At 29.1% G+C, this 22,240-nt stretch overlaps 1 protein-coding gene across 5 annotated transcripts in view; it reads left to right on the plus strand.

The window, feature by feature from the left end:
- ema (C-type lectin domain containing ema) overlaps positions 1 to 20,740 on the plus strand; it is a 154,717-nt gene extending 133,977 nt beyond the window's left edge. For 3 of the 5 annotated variants that reach the window (XM_014353006.2, XM_089597424.1, XM_014353009.2), the window contains exon 14: positions 20,095 to 20,740. In XM_014353006.2, the coding sequence (XP_014208492.2) occupies positions 20,095 to 20,564 (470 nt within the window). In that variant the 3' untranslated portion in view covers positions 20,565 to 20,740. The remainder of the gene's footprint in view (positions 1 to 20,094) is intronic. The other 2 variants (XM_089597432.1, XM_089597428.1) reach the window with 2 other exon arrangements.
- The last annotated feature ends 1,500 nt before the right edge of the window (positions 20,741 to 22,240 follow it).

Genomic DNA, 22,240 nt, shown 5'->3' on the forward strand with positions numbered 1-22,240 from the left:
TTTTATTCAATATTTTTAAATCAAACACTTTTTATACAAACTGCACTTTCGTGACCTTAGGTATCTGTCTAAACGTTAAACACCTGCTTTTCCAAGTATCAGCCACAATTTTACAACAATACTTCCTTAATCGCCAGTTCACTTTCTGCACTAAAAAAATGTTAAATAAACTATATAAGCTTTAGGTTTTATAATAAGTCAAACTAATTTAAGCTTTTATGTTGAAGCAAAGCATGCACTGAACACTTTCACATAATTTCCACTTATCAACTTACCGAAACTACAAAATTATGTCAATTACAGTTATTCAATTACAAAAAAAAATCAATAAATGGTATTGTTAGGTCTTATGTCACTTTCTTGACGGGCGTGAAACAAAAAAAACCTCTTAAATAAATTGCAATCAGCCTCATTATCGATACTAAATTTAACAGTCGTTTACCGAGCGATACACGTATTTGATATAACCGCGTTTTCACGACAAATAATATTGGTTATATTATAAACATTGGCCTAGTCCTTCTTAAAAAATTTTTATATTTAAATTTGTTTGAGAGAAAAATAAAGTTAAAAAGTCGTTTCTTAGATATTTTTAAGTCAAATACTTTCTAAAACAAACCGCACTTTTGCGACCTATGATATTAGTTATATTTTAAAGATAAAGATAATCTTTTTGAAACATTTTCTATAGTTTGAATCCGTTAATGGAAAAATCTTTGTTACAAAGCGGTTTAATAATTAAATTTTAGGCAAACACATTGAAAAACAAACCGTATTTTTGTGACCTTACGTATTTTCTGAAAGTTAAACAATAACTTTATACGGTATCAGCCATAATTCAACAAAAATGACAACATAAATAATAGTAGACTTTTCTGTGCTCATGAAAAGTGTAAATTAAACTATATGGGTCTTGAGGTTTTATAATAAACCAAGCCAAGCTGAGATTCTCTGTTGTAGCTGTGCGTGTCCCTATTACTTTACGTCGTTTTCAATTAACAACTTATCAAAATGAGAAAGTAATTTATTTTTAATTATACAGGACCACGAAAAAAAATAAGTAAAATGGTCTTTTTTGGCTACTATTCATTTTCAACGTATTTTAAGATGCTTAATTCCAATCTGTTGTCAGAATTGCTCTATCACGTCACGACTTTTTTTTATCTGGAAAAAACGAGTCCATAAGTAACAATGCTATAATTTCGGTGAGTAAGTAAGTCCCTACGTAAACAAGTGTAAAAATTTGTAACGTAATAAAGCAATTTAGAAAATGGATTTTAATTCAGCACCTCAAAAATACGTGGGATATGTTCTGTAGCTTGAAAGGCCCCTTTAACTAAGTTTTCTTTGTAGTCTTGTGTTATTAAATTAAATAAATATCAATAACATATTTTGTTAAGTCTTACATCACTTTTATGACAGGCATTAAAAAAGAACAACACTTTTAAATTGCATTTCACTTTATTATTGATATTGAATTTTAAAGTTGTTTCATAAGCGATTCCCATTTTGTATAACACCGATCTTTGGCGACCTATGGTGATAGTTATTTAATAAAGATTAGCCTAGTTCTACTAGAACACTTTTTATATATCAAATTTGTTAATAAAAAAAATCTTAATACAAAGTGGTTGATTAAATATTTTCAATTTGAACACTTTTAAAAACAATGGGCACTTTCGCGACCTTACGTTTTTTTTTAACGTATAACAATTGCTTTAAGAAGTATCGGCCTTAATTGAACAACAATAACATCATAAATGCCAGTTCACTTTTTGCACTAATAAAAAATGTAAATAAAACTGCATAGGTCTTAGGTTTTATTTAATGTTGAGCCAAGCTGAGATTTTCTATTGTAGAAAATCGTGTGCCGAAGACCTCTACATTATTGCACTTAACAAATTATCGCAATTAAAAAACGTGTCATTTTCAATTATTAAATTTAAAAAAAATTAGTAACAGATTTTGTTTGGTCTCATGTCACTTTTATGACGGGCGTAAAAAAAAAACACTTTTGTATTGCATGTCACCTTGTTATTAACATTAAATATTATAGTTTCTTCATGAGCTATACACCTATTTGATGATACCGCACTTTTGCAACGTATGATAATTGTTATATCACAAAGATTTGCCTATTCTTCCAACATCATCTCTTATAATTCAAACCTGTTAATAGAAAAAATATTGTAATTATGCCGTTTATTAAATATTTAAAAGTCAAACACTTTTAAAAACAAACCTCACTTTCGCGACCTGGCGATTTTTTTAACGTTAATTAATTACTTCTTAAGATATCAGCCTCAATCCAACAAACATAACATTATAAACGCCAATTCACTTTTCTGCACTGATAAAAAGTGGAATTAAACTGTAAAGGTTTTAGGTTTCATAATAAGTCGAGCCAAGCTAAGATTTGCTGTTGTAGTATAGCGTGTGCCCAACTCCTTGCATAATTTGGACTTATTAATTTATCGAAACTGGAAATTCAGTTATTTTCAATTATACAATTCAAAGAAATCAATGAAAGATATTGTTTGATAATATATCTTTTTCTTGACGGGCGTGAATTGAAAAAGACCACTTTTGAATTGTTTCTACTTTATTTCTAATACAAATTATTATAGTCGTTTCATAAGCTATACACCTTTTAGATAACTTCACACTTTCGCGACTTTTACTACTAGTCATAAAATAAAGGTAAGCCTAGTGTTTCTAAAATATTTTTGATGATTTGAAAGTGTTGAAAGCAAAATTATGTGAAAAAATATTTTATTAAATATTTTTAAATCAAACACTTTTTATACAAACTGCACTTTCGTGACCTTAGGTATTTGTCTTAACGTTAAACAATTGCTTTTCCAAGTATCAGCCACAATTTCACAACAATAACTCCTTAATCGCCAGTTCACTTTCTGCACTAAAAAAAAAATTAATTAAACTATATGAGCTTTAGGTTTTATAATAAGTCAAACTAATTTAAGCTTTTATGTTAAAGCAAAGCATGCACTAAACACTTTCACATAATTTGCACTTATCAACTTACCGAAACTACAAAATTATGTCAATTACAATTATTCAATTACAAAAAAAAATCAATAAATGATATTGTTAGGTCTTATGTCACTTTCTTGACGGGCGTGAAACAAAAAAAACCTCTTAAATTGCAATCAGCCTTATTATCGATAGTAAATTTAACAGTCGTTTACCGAGCAATACACGTTTTTGATATAACCGTGTTTTTACGACAAATAATATTAATTATATAATAAACATTGGCCTAGTCCTTCTTAAAAAATTTTTACATTTAAATCTGTTTGAGAGAAAAATAATGTTAAAAAGTCGTTTCTTGGATATTTTTAAGTCAAATACTTTCTTAAACAAACCGCACTTTTGCGACCTATGATATTAGTTATATTTTAAATATAAAGATAATCTTTTTGAAACATTTTCTATAGTTTGAATACGTTAATGGAAAAATCTTTGTTACAAAGCGGTTTAATAATTAATTTTTAGGCAAACACATTGAAAAACAAACCGTATTTTTGTGACCTTACGTATTTTCTTGAAGTTAAACAATAACTTTATACGGTATCAGCCATAATTCAATAAAAATGACAACATAAATAATAGTAGACTTTTCTGTGCTCATGAAATGTGTAAATTAAACTGTATGGGTCTTGAGGTTTTATAATAAACCAAGCCAAGCTGAGATTCCCTGTTGTAGCTGTGCGTGTGCCTAACACTTTACGTCGTTTTCAATTAACAACTTATCAAAATCAGAAAGTAATTTATTTTTAATTATACAGGACCACGACAAAAAATAAGTGAAATGGTCTTTTTTAGCTACTATTCATTTTCCACGTATTTTAAGATGCTTAATTCCAATCTGTTGTCAGAATTGCTCTATCACGTCCCGACTTTTTTTTATTTGGAAAAAACGAGTCCATAACTAACAATGCTATAATTTCGGTGAGTAAGTAAGTCCCTACGTAAACTAGTGTAAAAATTTGTAACGTAATAAAGCAATTTAGAAAACGGATTTCAATTCAGCACCTCAAAATACGTGGGATATGTTCTGTAGCTTGAAAGGCCCCTTCAACTAAGTTTTCTTTGTAGTCTTGTGTTATTAAATCAAATAAATATCAATAACATATTTTGTTAAGTCTTACATCACTTTCATGACAGGCATTAAAAAGAACAACACTTTTAAATTGCATTTCACCTTATTATTGATATTGAATTTTAAAGTTGTTTCATAAGCGATTCACATTTTGTATAACACTGATCTTTGGCGACATATGATGATAGTTATTTAATAAAGATAAGCCTAGTTCTACTAGAACACTTTTTATATATCAAATTTGTTAATAAAAAGAAACCTAATACAATGTGGTTGATTAAATAAATTTGATTGAAACACTTTCAAAAACAAACCTCACTTTAGCGACTTTACGTTTTTTTTAACGTTTTACTATTGCTTTTGAAAGTATCGGCCCTTATTCAACAACAATAACACCATATATACCGGTTCACTTTCTGCACTACTAAAAAATGTTAACAAAGTTGTAAAGGTGTTGGATTTTATTTAAAGTCGAGCCTAGCTAAGATTTACTATTGTAGAAAGGCGTGCACCCAACATTTTTCTATAATTTGCACTTATGAACTTATCAAAACTTGGAATTGTGTTATTTTTAATCATTAAACTAAAAGAAAATGAGAAAAAGGTATCGTTAAGTCTTATGTCACTCTCTTGACGGTCGTGAATTAAAAAAAAAAGACTTTTTGAATTGCATTGAGCCTTCTTATCAATATAGAATATTATAGTCATCTACTGAGCTATACACCTATTTGATAACACTGCACTTTCGCGACCTTACTTTATTTGTAACGTTAAGCAATTGCTTTCCAAAGTATTAGCCACAATGTAACATTAATAACACCATCAAGGCCGTAAACTTTCCTACACTAATCGAAAATGTGAATTTAACAAAATAGGTCTGACGTTCAATAATAAGTCGAGCTAAGCTGAGATTTTCTTTTGTAGCAAAGCGTGCGCTTAACACTTTCACAAAATTTGCATTCTACGTCTTACATCACTTTTTTGACAAGCGTAAAACAAAAAAACACTCTTACATTGCATTTCACCTTATTATTAATATAAAATATTATAGTCGTTTCATGAGCTATACACCTTTTGGATAACACCGTACTTTCGCGACCTACGATGATAGTTATTCAACAAAGACTAGCCTAGTCCTACTAGAACTCTTTTTATACATCAAATTTGTTAATGGAGAAAATCTTAATACAGAGTGGTTGATTAAATATTTTCAATTTGAACACTTAAACACAATGGGCACTTTCGCGACCTTACGTTTTTTTTTAACGTATAACAATTGCTTTGTAAAGTATCGGCTTTAATTAAACAACAATAACACCATAAATGCCAGTTTACTTTCTGCACTAATTAAAAATATAAATAAAATTGTATAGGTCTTACGTTTTATATTAAGTCGAGATAAGCGGAGATTTTCTTTTGTAGCAAAGCGTGCGCCTAATACTTTCACCTAATTTGCATTTTACGTCTTACATCACTTTCTTGACGGGCGTAAAACAAAAAAACACTTTTACATTGCATTTTACCTTATTATTAATATAAAATATTATAGTCGTTTCATGAGCTATACACGTTTTGAATAACACCGTACTTTCGCGACCTATGATAATAGTTATTCAACAAAGATTAGCCAAGTTCTAGTGTAACTCTTCTTATACATTAAATTTGTTAATAGAGAAAATCTTAATACGGAGTTGTTAATTAAATTTTTTTAATTTAAGAACTATTAACAACAATCGGCACTTTTGCGACCTCACGTATTTTTTTAACGTTTAACAATTGCTTTGTCAAGTATCGGCCTCTATTGAACAACAATAGTACCATAAATGCCAATTCACTTTCTGCCCTCATTAAAAATGTGAAAAAAATTGTATAGGTCTTAGGTTTTATCTAAAGTTGAGCCAAGCTGAGATTTTTTATTGTAGAAAAGTATGTGCCTGACACTTCTACATAATTGCACTTTACAAATTATCGCAATTTTAAAATATGTCATTTTCAATTATTAAGTTTAAAAAAAATTAATAACAGGTTTTGTTCAGTCTCATGTCATTTTATTGACGGGCGTAAAAAAAAACACTTTTGTATTGCATGTCACCTTATTATTTACATATAATGTTATCGTCGTTTGCTGCCGTATACACCCATTCGATAACACCGCATTTAAGCGACCTATGGTTTTAGTTTTATTATAAAGATAAGCCTAGTCCTCCTAGAACATTTTTTACAATTCAACTCTGTTGATTGGAAAAAGTTGTGTTACAAAGCGGTTACTTAAATATTTCTAAATCGAACACTTTCATAAACAAATCGCACTTTTGCGACCTTACGTATGTTTTTTAACGTTAAACAATTTCTTTTCGAAGTAACAGCCATAATTCTTTAACAATAACAACATAAATGCCAGAACATTTTTTTGCAATAATGATAAATGTAAATAAAACTGTATAGGTCTTGGGTAATATAATGAGTCAAGCAAAGCTGAGATTTTTTGTTGTTGTAGAGCGGGCGCCTAACACTTTACAAAATTTGCACTCGACAAATTATCGCAGCTTAAAAATATGTCATTCATAATTATTAATTAAAAAAAAGAATTAATAACGGATTTTGTTAAGTCTTAAGTCACTTTCTTGACGGGTGTAGAACTAAAAAGAAGAATAGAAAAAAACACACTTAGATTGCATTTGACATTAATATCAATATAGAATATTATAGTCATCTACTGAGCTATACACCTATTTCATAACACCGCACTTTCGCGACCTATGATCTTAGTTATAATATAAAGATTAGCCTAGTTCTCTTGAAACATTTTTTATAATTAAAATCTGTTAATAGAGAAAATTATGTTACAAAGCTGTTGATTGAACATTTTAAGGTCAAACACATTTATAAACAAACCACACTTTGGCGACCTAACTTTTTTTGTAACGTTAAACAATTGCTTCCCAAAGTATTAGCCACAACACAACAACAATAACACCATAAAGGCCCGTACACTTTTCTACACTAATGGAAAATGTGTTTTAAACTGTCTTAGGTTGTATAATAAGTCGAGCAAACCTGAGATTTTCTTTTGCAGCAAAGCGTGCGCCTGACACGGTCACATAATTTGCACTTAACAACTTATCGCAACTAAAAAATATGTCATTTATAATAAATAATTTAAAAGAAAATCAAAAACATATTTTGTTAAGTCTTACTTTATTTTATTGACAGGCGTGGAACAAAAAAACACTTTTAAATTGCATTTCACCTTATTATTAATATAAAATATTATGGTCGTTTACTGAGCTGTAGTCCTATTTGATATAACCGCACTATCGCGACCTTTGATATTAGTTACATTATAAACATTAGCCTCGTCCTTCTAGAACTTTTCTTATATTTAAATCTGTTAATAGAAAAAATAATGTTACAAAGCGGTTTAATAAATATTTTTTAGTCAAACACATTTAAAAACAAACTGCACTTTCGCGTCTTTACGTATTTTTTTTAACGGTAAAGAATTGCTTCATAAGGTATCGGCCATAATTAAACAACAATAACACCATGAATGCCAGTAGACTTTTTTGCACTTACAAAAATTGTCAATTAAATTGTATGGGTTTTAAGGTTATATAATTAATCGAGCTATGCTGAAATTTTCTGTTGTAGACAAGCGTGTGCCTAACACTTTACATAATTTGCACTTAGCAACTTATCAAAATTAGAAAGTGAGTCAATTTTAATTATTAAATCAAAAGAATATAAAAAACAGATTTTGATAAGTCTTATCTTACTTTCTTGAAGCGCATGAAACAATAAAACATTCTTTAATTGCATTTTACCTTATCATTAATATAAAATATTATAGTCGTTTTATGAGCTATACACTTTTTGGGTAACACCGCACTTTCGCTACCTATAATGATAGTTATTTAACAATGATTAGCCTAGTCCTATTAAAAAATTTTTTATATATCAAATTTGTAAATAATGAAAATCTTAATACAAAGTGGTTAATTAAATAATTTCGCGTTAAACACTTTTGAAAACAAACACTTTTAATATAAACCGCACATTCACGACCTACGGTAATTGTCTTAACATTAAACAATTGCTTTTTTAAGTATCAGCCATTATTTAACAACAATAACCCCATAATCGCCATTACACTTTCTGCACAAACTGCACTTTTGTGCCCTTACGCATTTTTTTTTAACTTTAAACAATTGCTTTTTAAAGTAACGGCCATTATTCTACAACAATTACATCATAAATGCCAGAATGTTTACCTGCAATAATGATAAATGTAAAAAACTGTACAGTTCTTGGGTATTATAATGAATCAAGCAAAGCTAAGATTTTCTGGTGTAGCAAAGCATGCACCTAACACTTCACAAAATTTGTACTTAACAACTTATCGCGACTAAAAAATATGTCGTTTTGAATAATTATTTCGAAAGAAATTCAATAACGGTTTTGTTAAGTCTTATGTCACTTTCTTGACAGGCGTAAAACAAAAAAACACACTTGAATTGCATTCTACCTTATGATTGATATAGAATATTATAGTCATCTAGGGAGCTATACACCTATTTAATAACACCGCACTTTCGCGACCTATGATATAAGTTATAATATCAAGATTAGCCTAGTTCTTCCGGAACATCTTTCATAATTCGAATCTGTTAATGGAGAAAATTATGTTACAAAATGCCTAAATAAATATAGAAAGGTCAAACACATTTAAAAATGAACCACACTTTCGCGACCTTACTATTTTTGTAACGTTAAACAATTGCTTCCCAAAGTATTAGCCACAATTCAACAACAATACCACCCTAAAGGCCTGTACACTTTTTCACACTAACGAAAAATGTGAATTTAACTGTATAGGACTTAGGTTTTATGATAAGTCGAGCCAAGTTAAGATTTTCTGTTGTTGCAAAGCGTGCGCCTAACCCTTTACATGATATGCACTTAACAACTTTTCAGAAATCAGAAAATATGTCATTCCTGATATTTAAATTAAAAGAAAACCAATGTTAGATTTTGTTCAATCTTATGTCTCTTTTTTGATGGGCGTGAAACAAAAACACACTCTTGAATTGCATTTTTTCTGTTAATAATATTCAATATTATGGTCGTTGACTGACCCATACACCAATTTGTTAAGACCGTACTTTCACGACCTACCGTATTAGTTATATTATAAAGATTAAACTAGTCCTCTTGGAACATTTTTTATAATTCGAATCTGTTAATGGAGAAAATTATGTTTTAAGGCAATTTATTCAATATTGTTAAACCAAGCACTTTTGAAAACAAACAGCACTTTTGTAACCTAACCTTTTTTTGATAGTTATACAACTGCTTTTTTTAATATTGTTGATTAAACTGTTTAGGTTCCATATTAAGTCGAGCCAAGTTAAGATTTTCTGTTGTAGAAAAGTGTCCACCTAACACTTTCACATAATTTGCACTTAACAACTTATTGCAATTAAAAAATATGTCATTTATAATTATTAAATTAAAAGAAAATAAATAACAGATTTTGTTATGTTTTAAGTCACTTTCTTGACGGGCGTGAAACAAAAAAACACTCCTAAATTTTATTTCACCTCAGTATTAATACAAAACGCCATAGTCGTTTACCGTGCTGTACACCTATTTGATATCACCGCACTTCCACGACCTATGGTATTAGTTATGTTATAAAGATTAGCCTAGTCCTCCTGGAACATTTTTTATAATTCGCATCTGTTAGTGGAGATAATTATGTTACAAAACAGTTTATCAAATATTTTTAAGTCAATTGCTTTTCAAATCAAATAGCACTTCTGTGATCTTGCGTATTTTTTTCAACGTTTAACGATTGCTTTTTAAGGTATCATCCATGTATTTACAAGAATAACACTATAAACGCCAGTACACTTTTTTGCACTAATGAAAAATGTAAATTGAACTGTATAGGTCTTAGGTTATATATTAAGTCGATTCAAGCTGAGATTTTCCGTTGTAGCAAAGCGTTTACCTAACATTTTCACATCATTTGCACTTATTAACTTGTCGCAACTAGAAAATATGTTATTTTTAATTATTAAGTTAAAAGAAAATTAATAAGAGATTGTTTTAAGTATTATGTCACTTTCTTTATGGGCGTGGAACATAAAATTGTTAAATTTGAATCTGATACTATTTTTAGATCATATTAATCTACCTGTTTGTATAGTTAATCTATTTTGCATAAAAATCGGTATTTTTATTTACGTAGTTACGTATAGGTTAGTGATTAAAGTCTAACCTCTTATTTATAGGTATGCTTTAAGGTGATAAACTGTTTTTTCTCTTTGATCATGATCATGTTCTGTAAACCGAAAAATTTATTTTATGATCATTATAATCTTTAATCAAAAATTGTATGACAGCCATCTACTAAGTTATGATCATATAAATAAATTTTTTCTTCGCTTCTTTCTACTTCTGGCCGTTAGCATGACTCATTAAGATGTTTTTTTTGTATCAAGATTTTAATCCTTCTAAAATACACTAAGTAATTATCTTAACATGCGGTTTGCAAAACAAAATTTATGGCTCAGTTAACAATACCTCTAGCTTATCAGAGTGCACATTTAAACCCCAGTACTACAGTTGTACTACGAATAGTATTCTACAGCGTTATAAACTAACTTTAAAGTTTAACACTGTTGAATTTAAAAATTCAATGTTATCACACAGTTGACAGGTCAATTCTGAAAGAAGTGTTCTTGATTATTATACTTGTTATTCTGGCTACCTTGATAATTATTCTGAACTTAATAAAGATGGCTTAGTTTGTAGTTTTCTATAAATAAAAAAAAAGTAGAGCATAGTAGGTTGTTAGAATACATAATTATTATTATTTTAACAGACTTCAGTTGTTACAACTGAACTTATTGTGTTCTATATTCAAAAAAAAGAGACACAAAGCCTACCAAAGTTACTTATCTGGCATTTGCGTACTTGGCCTAACCATATCATTTATCTTGCACTTCTAATCACGTTCAAAAACTTTCGGTCATTTCCTTACGTAATTGAAAGTTTTTATAAGAAGTTGAGAATGCTGATCTAAAATTTCTTGATCATTTTTCTAAAGTCCTGGTTATTGCTAGTAGTAAGTCCAATCCGACTTTTGTTTCATAACGCTGCAATACATTTTTTGTGCAACTAAATTTATTATGTTTTATATCAAATCCTAATTAGATATCACTTCATCTGTTGAATTAGTCTTTTTTATTAAACTTCCTTATATTTTGTATTTCATTAACTTAATCTAGTATTTTATTTATAGACTTTATCTTTATATTGATATATTTGTGCTTAGTGTCAGAATATATGAAAATATTTTTTATCATTCTGCATCGAAACGTCAAACAATTTTTATCACATTCTTAAGTGGTATTCCACCTTATTTTTAATTCGAAATATCATAGTCTTCTACATCTATTTGATAACGCCGCTCTTTCGCGACCTATGATATTAGTTATATTATAATGATTAGCCTAGTACTCCTGGAACATTTTTCATAATTTGACTCTGTTAATTGAGAAAATTATGTTACAAAGCTGTTTATTAAACATTTTTAAGTCAAATACTTTTACGAACAAACCAAGCTCTTGCAACCTTACGTATTTGATTTAACGTTAAACAATTGCTTCTTAAAGTAACGGCCACAATTCAACAACAATAATAATATTAATGCCAGGATTTATTTCTGGTCCAATGAAAGATTAAAATTAAACTGTACGGGTCCTAGATTTTACAATAAGTTAAGCCAAGCTGAAATTTTCTGTTGTAATAAAGCGTATACTCGCGTATATATTTGATTGGCTCAATCTAGTATTCTATTGGTATAAACTTTATCTCTATATTGATAGATGTTAGCTAGATGTCAGCAAAAAAACAAATGTTTTTAAACATTTTGCATCAGGACCTTAAACATTATTCAATACCCTCATCAATTCCATTTTACCTCATTATCAATATAAAATACTAAAGGTGTTTACTAAGCTTTACAACTACCTGATATCACCGCACTTTCGCGACCTGTAAAACAAAAAAAATTAAAAAAATTAGTCTAGTCTTCCTGGAAAATATTACAAAATTTAACTAGGCTAATGAAGAAAACCATTTGGCTAAGCATTCTATAAAATGACTTCTCGTCAAACGTGTTAAGTAAGCTATTGCACTTTTGCGACCTTATGTATTTTATTTAGAGTTAAACAAATGCTTTTTATAGAATTCACCTCAATTCAACAACGATAATAATTAAAATTCCAGTGTACTTTTCTGCACACATAAAAGTTAGCCAAGCGCATGAGAGGCTGTGTTGTAATCAAGCGTGTACTTAACACTCCAACATAATTTGCCCTTATAAACTGATCGCAATAAGAAGATATGAATTTTTTAAAGTATTATTTTTTAACAAAATAAATAACAGGTTGTGTTAGGTATCATATAACTTTTTAAAAAGTTTTGAAAGAAACAAGCAGTAATTCTGAATTCAACACTACTTTCGGATTGTATGTACCTACTCGTTTGTCAAGAAAATCTAAGTTGCACAAAAAGCATAATTTTTGTACTTAGATAAATAGAGGTGGTCGACGGTTTGTTACCTATTATTTAAAAAAAAATGTTTATGTTTTTAACTGTTTTTTTATTCGAACATGCTTTTTGAGTTAAAAATAAAGAAATTTCTTTTCATTTATCTATGCTCTTATCACAAACCACTTTATAGCCAACTACTAAATCATAATGATAAGAAAAAGTTTATTTGGACTTACCGTTGACGAAAGAAATATTCATATCATAGTTCTTAATACCTCTAGCTTAGTAGGCGACACATTGCCCCTTGTTGATAGAAATTTGATACAAAAAGGTGTTTATTGCGTATGTAACTTACTAAGAAGTTTGACACTGTTTATATAAGAAATTGTATGACAGTACACTATTGACAAATAAATTAAAAGATCCTGATCATACTTTAAGTTCTGACAACGTTAAGAACTATTCTAGTCATAATAAAAGAAGCTTAGTTTGTCTTTGTCTAAGAACTAAAAAAGGTAAAAAGATGTTAGAAGTTAGAATACAATAATATTATCATGCCAGCATACTTTGGTGGTTAGCTATAAACTCTTAGTGTTCAATATGCTGCAAAAAGGGACGTGAAGCCTGCAAAAGTTAGTTATCTAGACAGTTGCGTACTGGGGCCCTACCATATAATTTAATTTGCACTACTGATCACTTCAAAAATTTTCTGTAATTTTTCTGTGTAATTAAATGTTTGTATACGAATTTAAGAATGCTGATCTAGAATCTCTTGTTCATTTTTTTTAAGTCCTGGATAATGCTAGGAGTGAGAGCAAATCAACTTTAATTTTATAAAGCACCAATTTTTTTCGCACAAGTAAATCTATGATATTGTCTAGTTAATCCTAATTCGATTGTCCTGTATCTGTTAAACTATTTTTTTATTTATGAAGCCATTTAATGTATTATATTTTATTTATCAATCTTGTATTTTATTGTTATAGACTGTATCTCTGTATTGAAATATTTTTGCTTGATGTCAGCACAGAAAAAAATATCTATTAACATTTTGCATTGGAGTCTTAAACAATTTTTCAAATACTCTTAAAATGCATTTCACCTTTTTATTAATATAAAACATTATAGTCGTTTACTGAGCTATACACCTATTTGATAACATCGCACTTTCGCGACCTATGATATTAGTTATATTATAAATATTAGCCTAGACCTCCTGAAACATTTTTTATAATTTGAATCTGTTAATGAAGAAAATTATGTTACAAAGCGGTTTATTGAATATTTTTAAGTTAAACACTTTTTAATACAAACCACCCTTTCGCGACCGTACGAATGTTTCTCTATGTGATTAAATGTTTTTATTAGAATTTGAGAATGTTGATGTAGAATCTCTCGTTTTTTTTTAAAGTTTTGGATAAGACAAGTAGTGAGTCTTCAAGCGACTTTAATTATGTATTGCACTAATTTATCCTTTGCACAAGTAGATCAATGTTGTTGTCCAAAAATTTTCATATTATTTTTCTTCATCCCTTACTGAACCAGTATTTTTCCTAATTTAAGCGTTATTGTATTTGATATTCTATGATCTTGATCTGACATTTTATTGTTATGGGCTCGAATTGTTTATTAATATGTTTTTGCCGGCTGCCAGCATAAAAAGAAACGTTTTTAAAACATTCTGCATCGGGATCTTTAATACTATTAAATATTCTTCAAAGTTGCACTTTATCTTAACATTAATATTAAATATTATAGTCGTTTGCTGCGCCATACGTCTTGGTAATAACACTGCACTTCTGCGACCTGCAATGTAAGTGAGATTACAAGGATTTTTCTAATCCCCCTTAGACTTATAACATAATTTGACTTTGTTTATAAGGTAAATCATGTTACGAAGTATTCTTGAAAATAACATCTAGTCGAACGCTCTCGGTAACAAACTGCACTTTCGTGACCTTACGTATTCTTTTAAGAGTTAAACAATTCCTTTTTCCAGAATCGGCCACAACATAATAAAAATAATAGTAGAAATGCCAGTGCACTTTTTTGCACTCATCATTGTTTAAAACTAAATGGTAAAGGACTTAGGTCTTACAATTAGTTAAGCCAATCTCCTGAGAGTTTGTGTTGTAAGGAATCGTACACTTAACACTTATACATAATTTGCCTTTATTGAAAAACTGCAATAAAAAGAACTTTGCTTTTAGGTGTTATTTAAACAACACAATTGATTACATGTTCTGTTAAGTCTTAAAATTATTTTTTAAAGGTTTAGGTAGAAACAAGTGGTCATTTTAAATGAAACACTTTTTTCAGTGTACACCTTGGTGTAAATCTACTTGGTTGTAAAAAAAATCTAAGTAACACAAAAAAGTGTCATTCTTTTACGTTATTAAATAAAAGTGATTGCCGTTTCGTTACCTATTATACGAAGAGAAGTTTTAATGTATCTACCTGCTTTTTTTTTTTTATTTTTACATGCCCATATGGTATAAATTGAAAGAAGGTTTAATTGTGAATCCATGCTTTTATCAAAAACCATATTTCAGTCTACGGCTAAGTTATTATGATATAAAAAAATTTATATTCATTAAAAAATTTAACACTGTTAATAAAAGAGATAGTATCTTTGCACACAGTTGATAAATAAATTCCAAGATAAATGTTCTTGATCTTACTCCTTGTTCTGGTGACCTTGGGAATTATTACAGTACTAATAACAACCGCTTGGTTTTCAGTTTGCCAAAAATTAAAAAAGGTAGAAAAAAGTCAGTAGTTCGAATATAAATATTAATGTTATGCCAACAAACTTTAAGGGCTAGAATTCAACTTGTTGTGTTCTATATTCTGAAACAAGGGATGCGAAGCCAACAAAAGTAAGTTATTTATGCACTTGTGTACTTTGCACAACATTGTAATTTAACCTGCACTACTAATTGCGTAAAAAATATCATATCGTTTCTCTATGAATTTTCATGTTAATATTAGAATTTAAGGATGTTGATCTTTAATCTATTGTCCATTTTTTTGGAGTCCTCGATAATGCTAGTAGTGATTTCAAAAACGACTATCATTTTATATTGCGCTATTTCATTTTTTGCAAAAGTAAATCCATGTTGTTGTCCATAAATTCTAGTTTGATTTCACTTTATTTCTTAAACTAATATTATTTTTATTTAAACGTTCTCGATCAGCGGGCACTGGCTCCCTCTGAACTGAGCTGGACACCATACATTCCCCATTAATTTTAATCGAGTACATCGTTATTAAGGTTGTTTAAAGTTTTACAGTAATAATTTAGTAACAACAATTACATTAGAAACAGCGAAAACTATGATATATTTGTTAGTTCCTATTTAGGATATTCGACTATTTTTAATCAAAATAATATCTTTTATCTAAGAAGTCTTACTAGTAAAAAACATTAACTGTTTTTATTACATTTATGACGCAATGAAAAATATGCTTCTTCTAAAGTGCTGTTAGGTGAAATTCAAAAAAAAGTTATGAAAGAACGGCATTCTTGACAAAAAGTAGTAATGGATTTTTCAATTACCACCATTAGTCGACACCGTACATTAGTATTTAAAATCTTCTGTCGTATAACATCTTGTCCGGAGTAGATAACTATATGTTACAAATAAATAAATAATAAAGGTTTTAATGTATTGAAATTTAAAATTATTGCCTTAGAAAAGCAAGATCACAAAAATTGCTTTAGCGTTGATGGTTACACGTGGTTAGCATAAGATCTTTTCTTTATTTGACTAATTTTCTTAAGAATTGTTTATCATGTAATACTTTATGTAGTCTAACAACCAAAATGTATTGTTTTTTTCATCATACTAATTGATGAAGCTGAAACTCGCAGACGAATTCCAGCAGTGGTATAGTCAAATAATAAGTTCCACTTGGGGTACCCTTTTAACTAAGATAGGTACTTTTTTATCTTACTAAATTAAAAAGGTACCTCGTCTTAGCTTTGAGGGTACCCCAAGTTCAATTGTTATTTGATGATATCGCTGCTGGAATTTGTCTGCGAGTTTCACCTTCATTATATTACAAACTTTTGTTAAATGTATATACATGTTTACACCATATTTAAATAAAGTAAAGTACATTTCTTGAAGCTTTTTTTTAAATTGTACTTTTGTGACCTCCTGTTTAAAGACAAATTTTAGAACCTTTTTGTATTCATGATGCAAATATGCAAAGTAAGAGGCAATTAGTTTTAATTCCAATTGTTTAATTAAAGTGTTTATGTATTTAAAAATCAAATTTTTTTTAACCCCTTTTACAACGGATAGAAGGTGGAATCGGTATATTACTAAATCATGGACGTGTTAAAAATCGTTTTTTTGTAGTACACTAATTTATCGCAAAATAAGCTATTTTTTTGTATATTTCTTACTACTGGCTGTCAGCTTGAGACGACAAGTTTTTTAACATTTTGCATCAAGACCTTGAAGATATTTAGACAGAATTTGTTATTGCATTATGTCTTATCGCTCACCATAATATACTAACGCACCTAGTGAGCAAGGTTAAGAATGTCACAGATTTTACGTGAATAAACGTGAATAACGTGAAATCTATGGCATTTTTTTAACCTTCAAACGTGGTGCGTATAAAATTTTACGTGTTCTGGTGTTCGGAAAGTCAATATTACCATCCGCACAGTAGACAAGAATGTTTACTTTCTGAGAATCAGGCACGTAAAAAGTATTGTTATTTTTACATTAAATCATACTCCTGGATAGTAACACTTCATTTTTGCGACATATTGTTAATGTTGTAATACAACAAGTGTTCCCTTGTGCCTTCAAAAAAGTAAGAAATTTGATTCTGTCAATTACAAAAACATATTTAAGCACACCTTTAATAAAATAAATTCGACATTTATTTTATTTTCGTATTTCTTTTACTTAGTGAACTCACACATGTTCAATTTCATAATAAATGTGATTTGGATGCAAGCTTTTTTGACAGTATAGAATAAAAACTTGAGTAATGAAGAGACTTCATACGTAATTTCATATTTATTTTAGTCTGACATTTATGCTTGAAAAAACAACGCATTTCACTCTGATGTACCTTATCATGGCATTACTGTTTAAGATCATTCATTTTTACTGAATAAAAGCTGTATTTTACTCTTACTGAAAGTGTCATAGAATTGAGTATTTATTTTTTACAGCATCTCTTACTCTATTCCTCTATTATACTAAATGTTATAAAACAAGTAACGTTTGTGTAGTTAGCGTATCACTCTCTTAGTAAATACCGTTATTTGGCGACCTTATGTACTAGCATTAACTGATAAAGAATTTTTTTTTACAGTTGGCTAGAAGTTTGAAACAAGTAATAATATAAATCTCCGTTACAAACCTAACAAACATCAAAAGACGCAATTGAATTGTATGCTTGTTATTTGTAAAGATTTTTTGTGTCTTGAAAATGACCATATGTACTAAGATATATAATTAGAAATCCTTATCGTATGAAAGATTTAAACTATTGCTTAATAAATACAAAACTTAAGAAAGTGCTGTAACATATAATATTTTAAGTGGTTGAGATGCGGTTTTCTATCTTTCTCGGTTATCCACCATGTTATATTCTCCGGAGCCTTACAAATCCAAAGAGTAGTAGTTTTTTGATATCTTATTTTAAAGTTAAATAAATAAATTATGATTTTACGAGAATAAATGTGTGTAGATCCGTTCAAACATTATCTCCTTTCTTAACTGTACTTTTTCGACCTATTGTTGTAGGTACATCAATAAATGAATTTTGTTTTGTGACATCGTCGGCTGTAAATGAGTGACAATGCACTTTTTACTATTTTAAGTTAAGAGCCACACAGCGTATGTCAAAAAACAAATTTTAATTGTACAGTATCTTACAATTAACGAAATATTAAATCGTAATGTTATTGAATTATGTTCTTATTAAAAACCTCATCCATAGTATCTATTTTTCTAGCGTTGAAACGGATAAATTATTTGTATTTGTCATACTGCTAGCTGTAATCATGGGACTATTTATTTTAGAACTTAAAAGAACCAAAGCGTTGTACCACTTTTTCATACAATTTCTTTGGGTTAGGTCTTATTATTAAAAAAAAGTAATTTTGTTAAAAGCAAACTAATGCTAAATAACACTGCATTTTTTTTAACTATTGTTCCAAGTTCATTACAATACGCTCTTTCTTGCTTAAAAGAAAATATATGATTTGTGCTTGTAAATGACGAAAATGCGCGTAAGCGAGCATTTAAAATTACTCTTTATAAGAAATTAAAAAAAAAACTTAAATATAAAAAAAAAAAAATAGTTCCAACTTATTTCTTTTGTTTTACAACATTACATGTAAATCTATTGCTGTAAAGAGCTTAAATCTAAGACATTTAATATGTATGGATTTTCAAATACTTTCTATGTAAGCGTTTTTCTAACTCAATACTGTAGATTCCTTGAGATTTAGTACTTAAAGTAAAGCAACTATTTCTGTGTGGTTCCATACAACATTAAGTAAGTGTATAAGGTAGTGTAAAGTAAAAACTTCTACAAACTTTTTACGATTATTGTAGAGAAAAGCACCTATGTTATTAAAGTAATTTTATCTTCATTTTTAGTTCCTGCAGTAAAACGAGCATTAAATAGCTTTTATTTTATCTCACTTTCGGATACGGAAAAGCATGCACATTTAAGTAAATCGATTTAAGTACAGTCACTTCATAGTATGATCAAAAAACTTATTTCTTCTGAATGAGAGGTACAAGAAAGTATGTTTCCATGTTTTGACGTGGATTTTGTTTCTCATCAGTTTTCGTATAAATATTATGTCCTGAAAAAATTTAGAGTATTGCAACAAAATCTTGTACCAATAAACTATTTATAACATAAATGAAATACTATTCTGAAAGATGCTTATCCCCGTAAATAAGTAGTCCTGGAAATACGAATATTTAAGTCCTTGAAAATAAGGAGTCCTTGAAATAAAAATATTCATGTCCTGGAAAATAAAAAGTCCCCAAAGATGTACAATGTAAGTCCTGGATAATGTAGTTTCATTATATATTCATGTCCTTGAAAATATGTAGTCCTTGAAAAATTAGTATCTTAAGTCCTTGAAAATATTTTTTTTTTTAATTGATCACAACTTTTTAAAAATGTACTATACAACTTTAAATGTTTGCAATATATTATAAGGCAGTTGCGGAGATATCATTGATACCAAAAATTCTGAGGGTCCTTTAAATAGGCCTTATGCGTACATATATATATATATATATATATATATATATATATATATATATAAAATGTATACATATTAAATTTATGTATTTAAAAAAATTTATGTATCATACAGGTACTAAAATAAATTATATCTTTTTGTTTAGGTTTATCTTGTCAGGATCAGCTAAAGTCAAAAGACCAAATACAACAGCACTACCAACACTACCAACATCAACAACGTATATTCACGGTAAATAAGGTACCAGGATTTGCGGCTCAGATGCGCCGAGGGAGCCTTAACAAATCATATTGTATGAGACGTGCAATCACCAGGGGTGACGATGAAATTGATTCTAGCAGTCTAAGTGTTGGTATCAGAGTTGTAGGTTTAACTCTCACGCGGTCACATGATGGTTCGCCAAATATTTTAAGACCACGCGGTGAAGAGATACCCCTTGAGGACATGCACCGACATAAAAACTCCTCGGTGGACATGGAACAGCAGGATTTAGAGCCAAATTCTCTAGCTATTTCAATGGAACCGATTGCATCTAGTTCAATTAACAGATGTTCCGAGGAAACCTCTTTCACTGAAAATCGACCGCGAAAAAAAGGACAGGTTGAGACAGTCTGATTTTTACCAGAGGACCTACCACTTTGAGTCATTTCGATTAAACATTGCTACAATTTTTAAATTACGCAGTAATATTTATGGTCTGGATCAAGAATTATTTATAATTCACTTATTTTTGTTCAAGTGATTTTTTAAAATCCAATTTCAATATGGGTAGCTTAAGACTAATCGACATATTTTTTAAGTATTAAATTTTGTCAAAAAAATTTTAACGTTCTTACATATTGAATTGTACACTTAACTAACACTTTATTTAAATGCAATTGAAAAAAGTTATTAAGTTAACACTATCGATTATAAAATTCTTTTCTCCATATTTAAAACGTTATTTTCAAATAAAGTGCACTAATTTGTTGATATTTTAAGCAGTATTCTAGCTTAAAACATATAAATTGTATAATTTATTACAAAACTTATAGTTTCAAATTCAACAGCTTATATTTTTATATCCTATGCACTGTATTAGGCACAATAGTATTGACTGTTACTTGAGTGCTATTAAATTATGAAAACTGAAACAAGAAATTTGAATTTTGCTTGTGTCAGTATATCAAATAACCTGGTTTTGCTCATCTTGGTCGTAAAGTTTAAGCTAAGATGTCGTTTTTTTTTTGGTATTATTATTATTTGGTATCAATCCGTCATCCGGTGGTTTTTTATTTTTTTCAGCAATTTTGGGTAAATTATTTAAATCGCTTTCACATTATTTGACTTTTTTTAAATTGATTTATTCTTATTTGATTGGATACAAATTCATCGTACAAACAGATAAAGAAAAGGCAAAAACAGTAAGTCATTCTTTAACAGACTTGTTAAATAAAGTTCCTACTCTTTACTCCCCATATCTCAAAACCGTCGCTGTCCTCTATAGGATATATGGGATGTGTCCCCTGCGCTCTTTGCGCGCCAACCTTTCAGAAGACTTTGATTTATTTCGGAAATCACATCAAATCAATTAATATAATTAAACACTGCTAATGGAAGGTTAAATATCGTTTTTCTAAAAGATAATTATTCATAAAACATGCATTATGTTGCCATGCATCTTGTTTTGGTGTCGTATTCTTTAAGTCCGTGCTTGCGCGATGCTAAAAGATATGATTTTTCATTCCAAAAAACTGGCAATTCTTGATAGCATGCATCAGTTTCTCTTATGCGTACTTCTACTTGTGCACACTTAATAATGTGTGCTACTTCCCCAGCTGAAAAGCTGATGCACCCTGGGCATGCGATGAGTTGATAAGCGAAATTATCAGGTGAAATGGTGACGATATTAAGGGCGTTTCCGATTACTGTTTTTTCTAATTCACATTGTTTTAACAGTACATTTCTGTATAACTCTTTCATTTGTTTTCTGAAGCATTTTTCTATAAAAATATATTTTGAATTCACGTATGTAAACATATCTATATGGAATGTTCTTTTGCAAATCGAACACCTTTCTGATCTTCACATCGTAGATTCGGCCGAGTTTTTTTAACATGTTCTACATAAGAAAAAGTGGATAGGTAATTTACATTTTTTTTCTAATTATATGGAAAATAGAGGCGATCTAAAATTTAAAAATTAGACGATTTTTGGCTTGCACACTAACTTCAAAAAATTTATAACCATGGTTCTATTCTAGCTAGAAACTTTTTATTTTTTCTAAGGTATAAAAATCATCTTTAATAAAA

The sequence above is a fragment of the Copidosoma floridanum genome, unplaced genomic scaffold (assembly GCF_036245765.1).
Source record: "Copidosoma floridanum isolate Cflo_tuat_1 unplaced genomic scaffold, Cflo_Japanese_pri ptg000004l, whole genome shotgun sequence".
In the NCBI taxonomy this organism is placed as follows: domain Eukaryota; kingdom Metazoa; phylum Arthropoda; class Insecta; order Hymenoptera; family Encyrtidae; genus Copidosoma; species Copidosoma floridanum.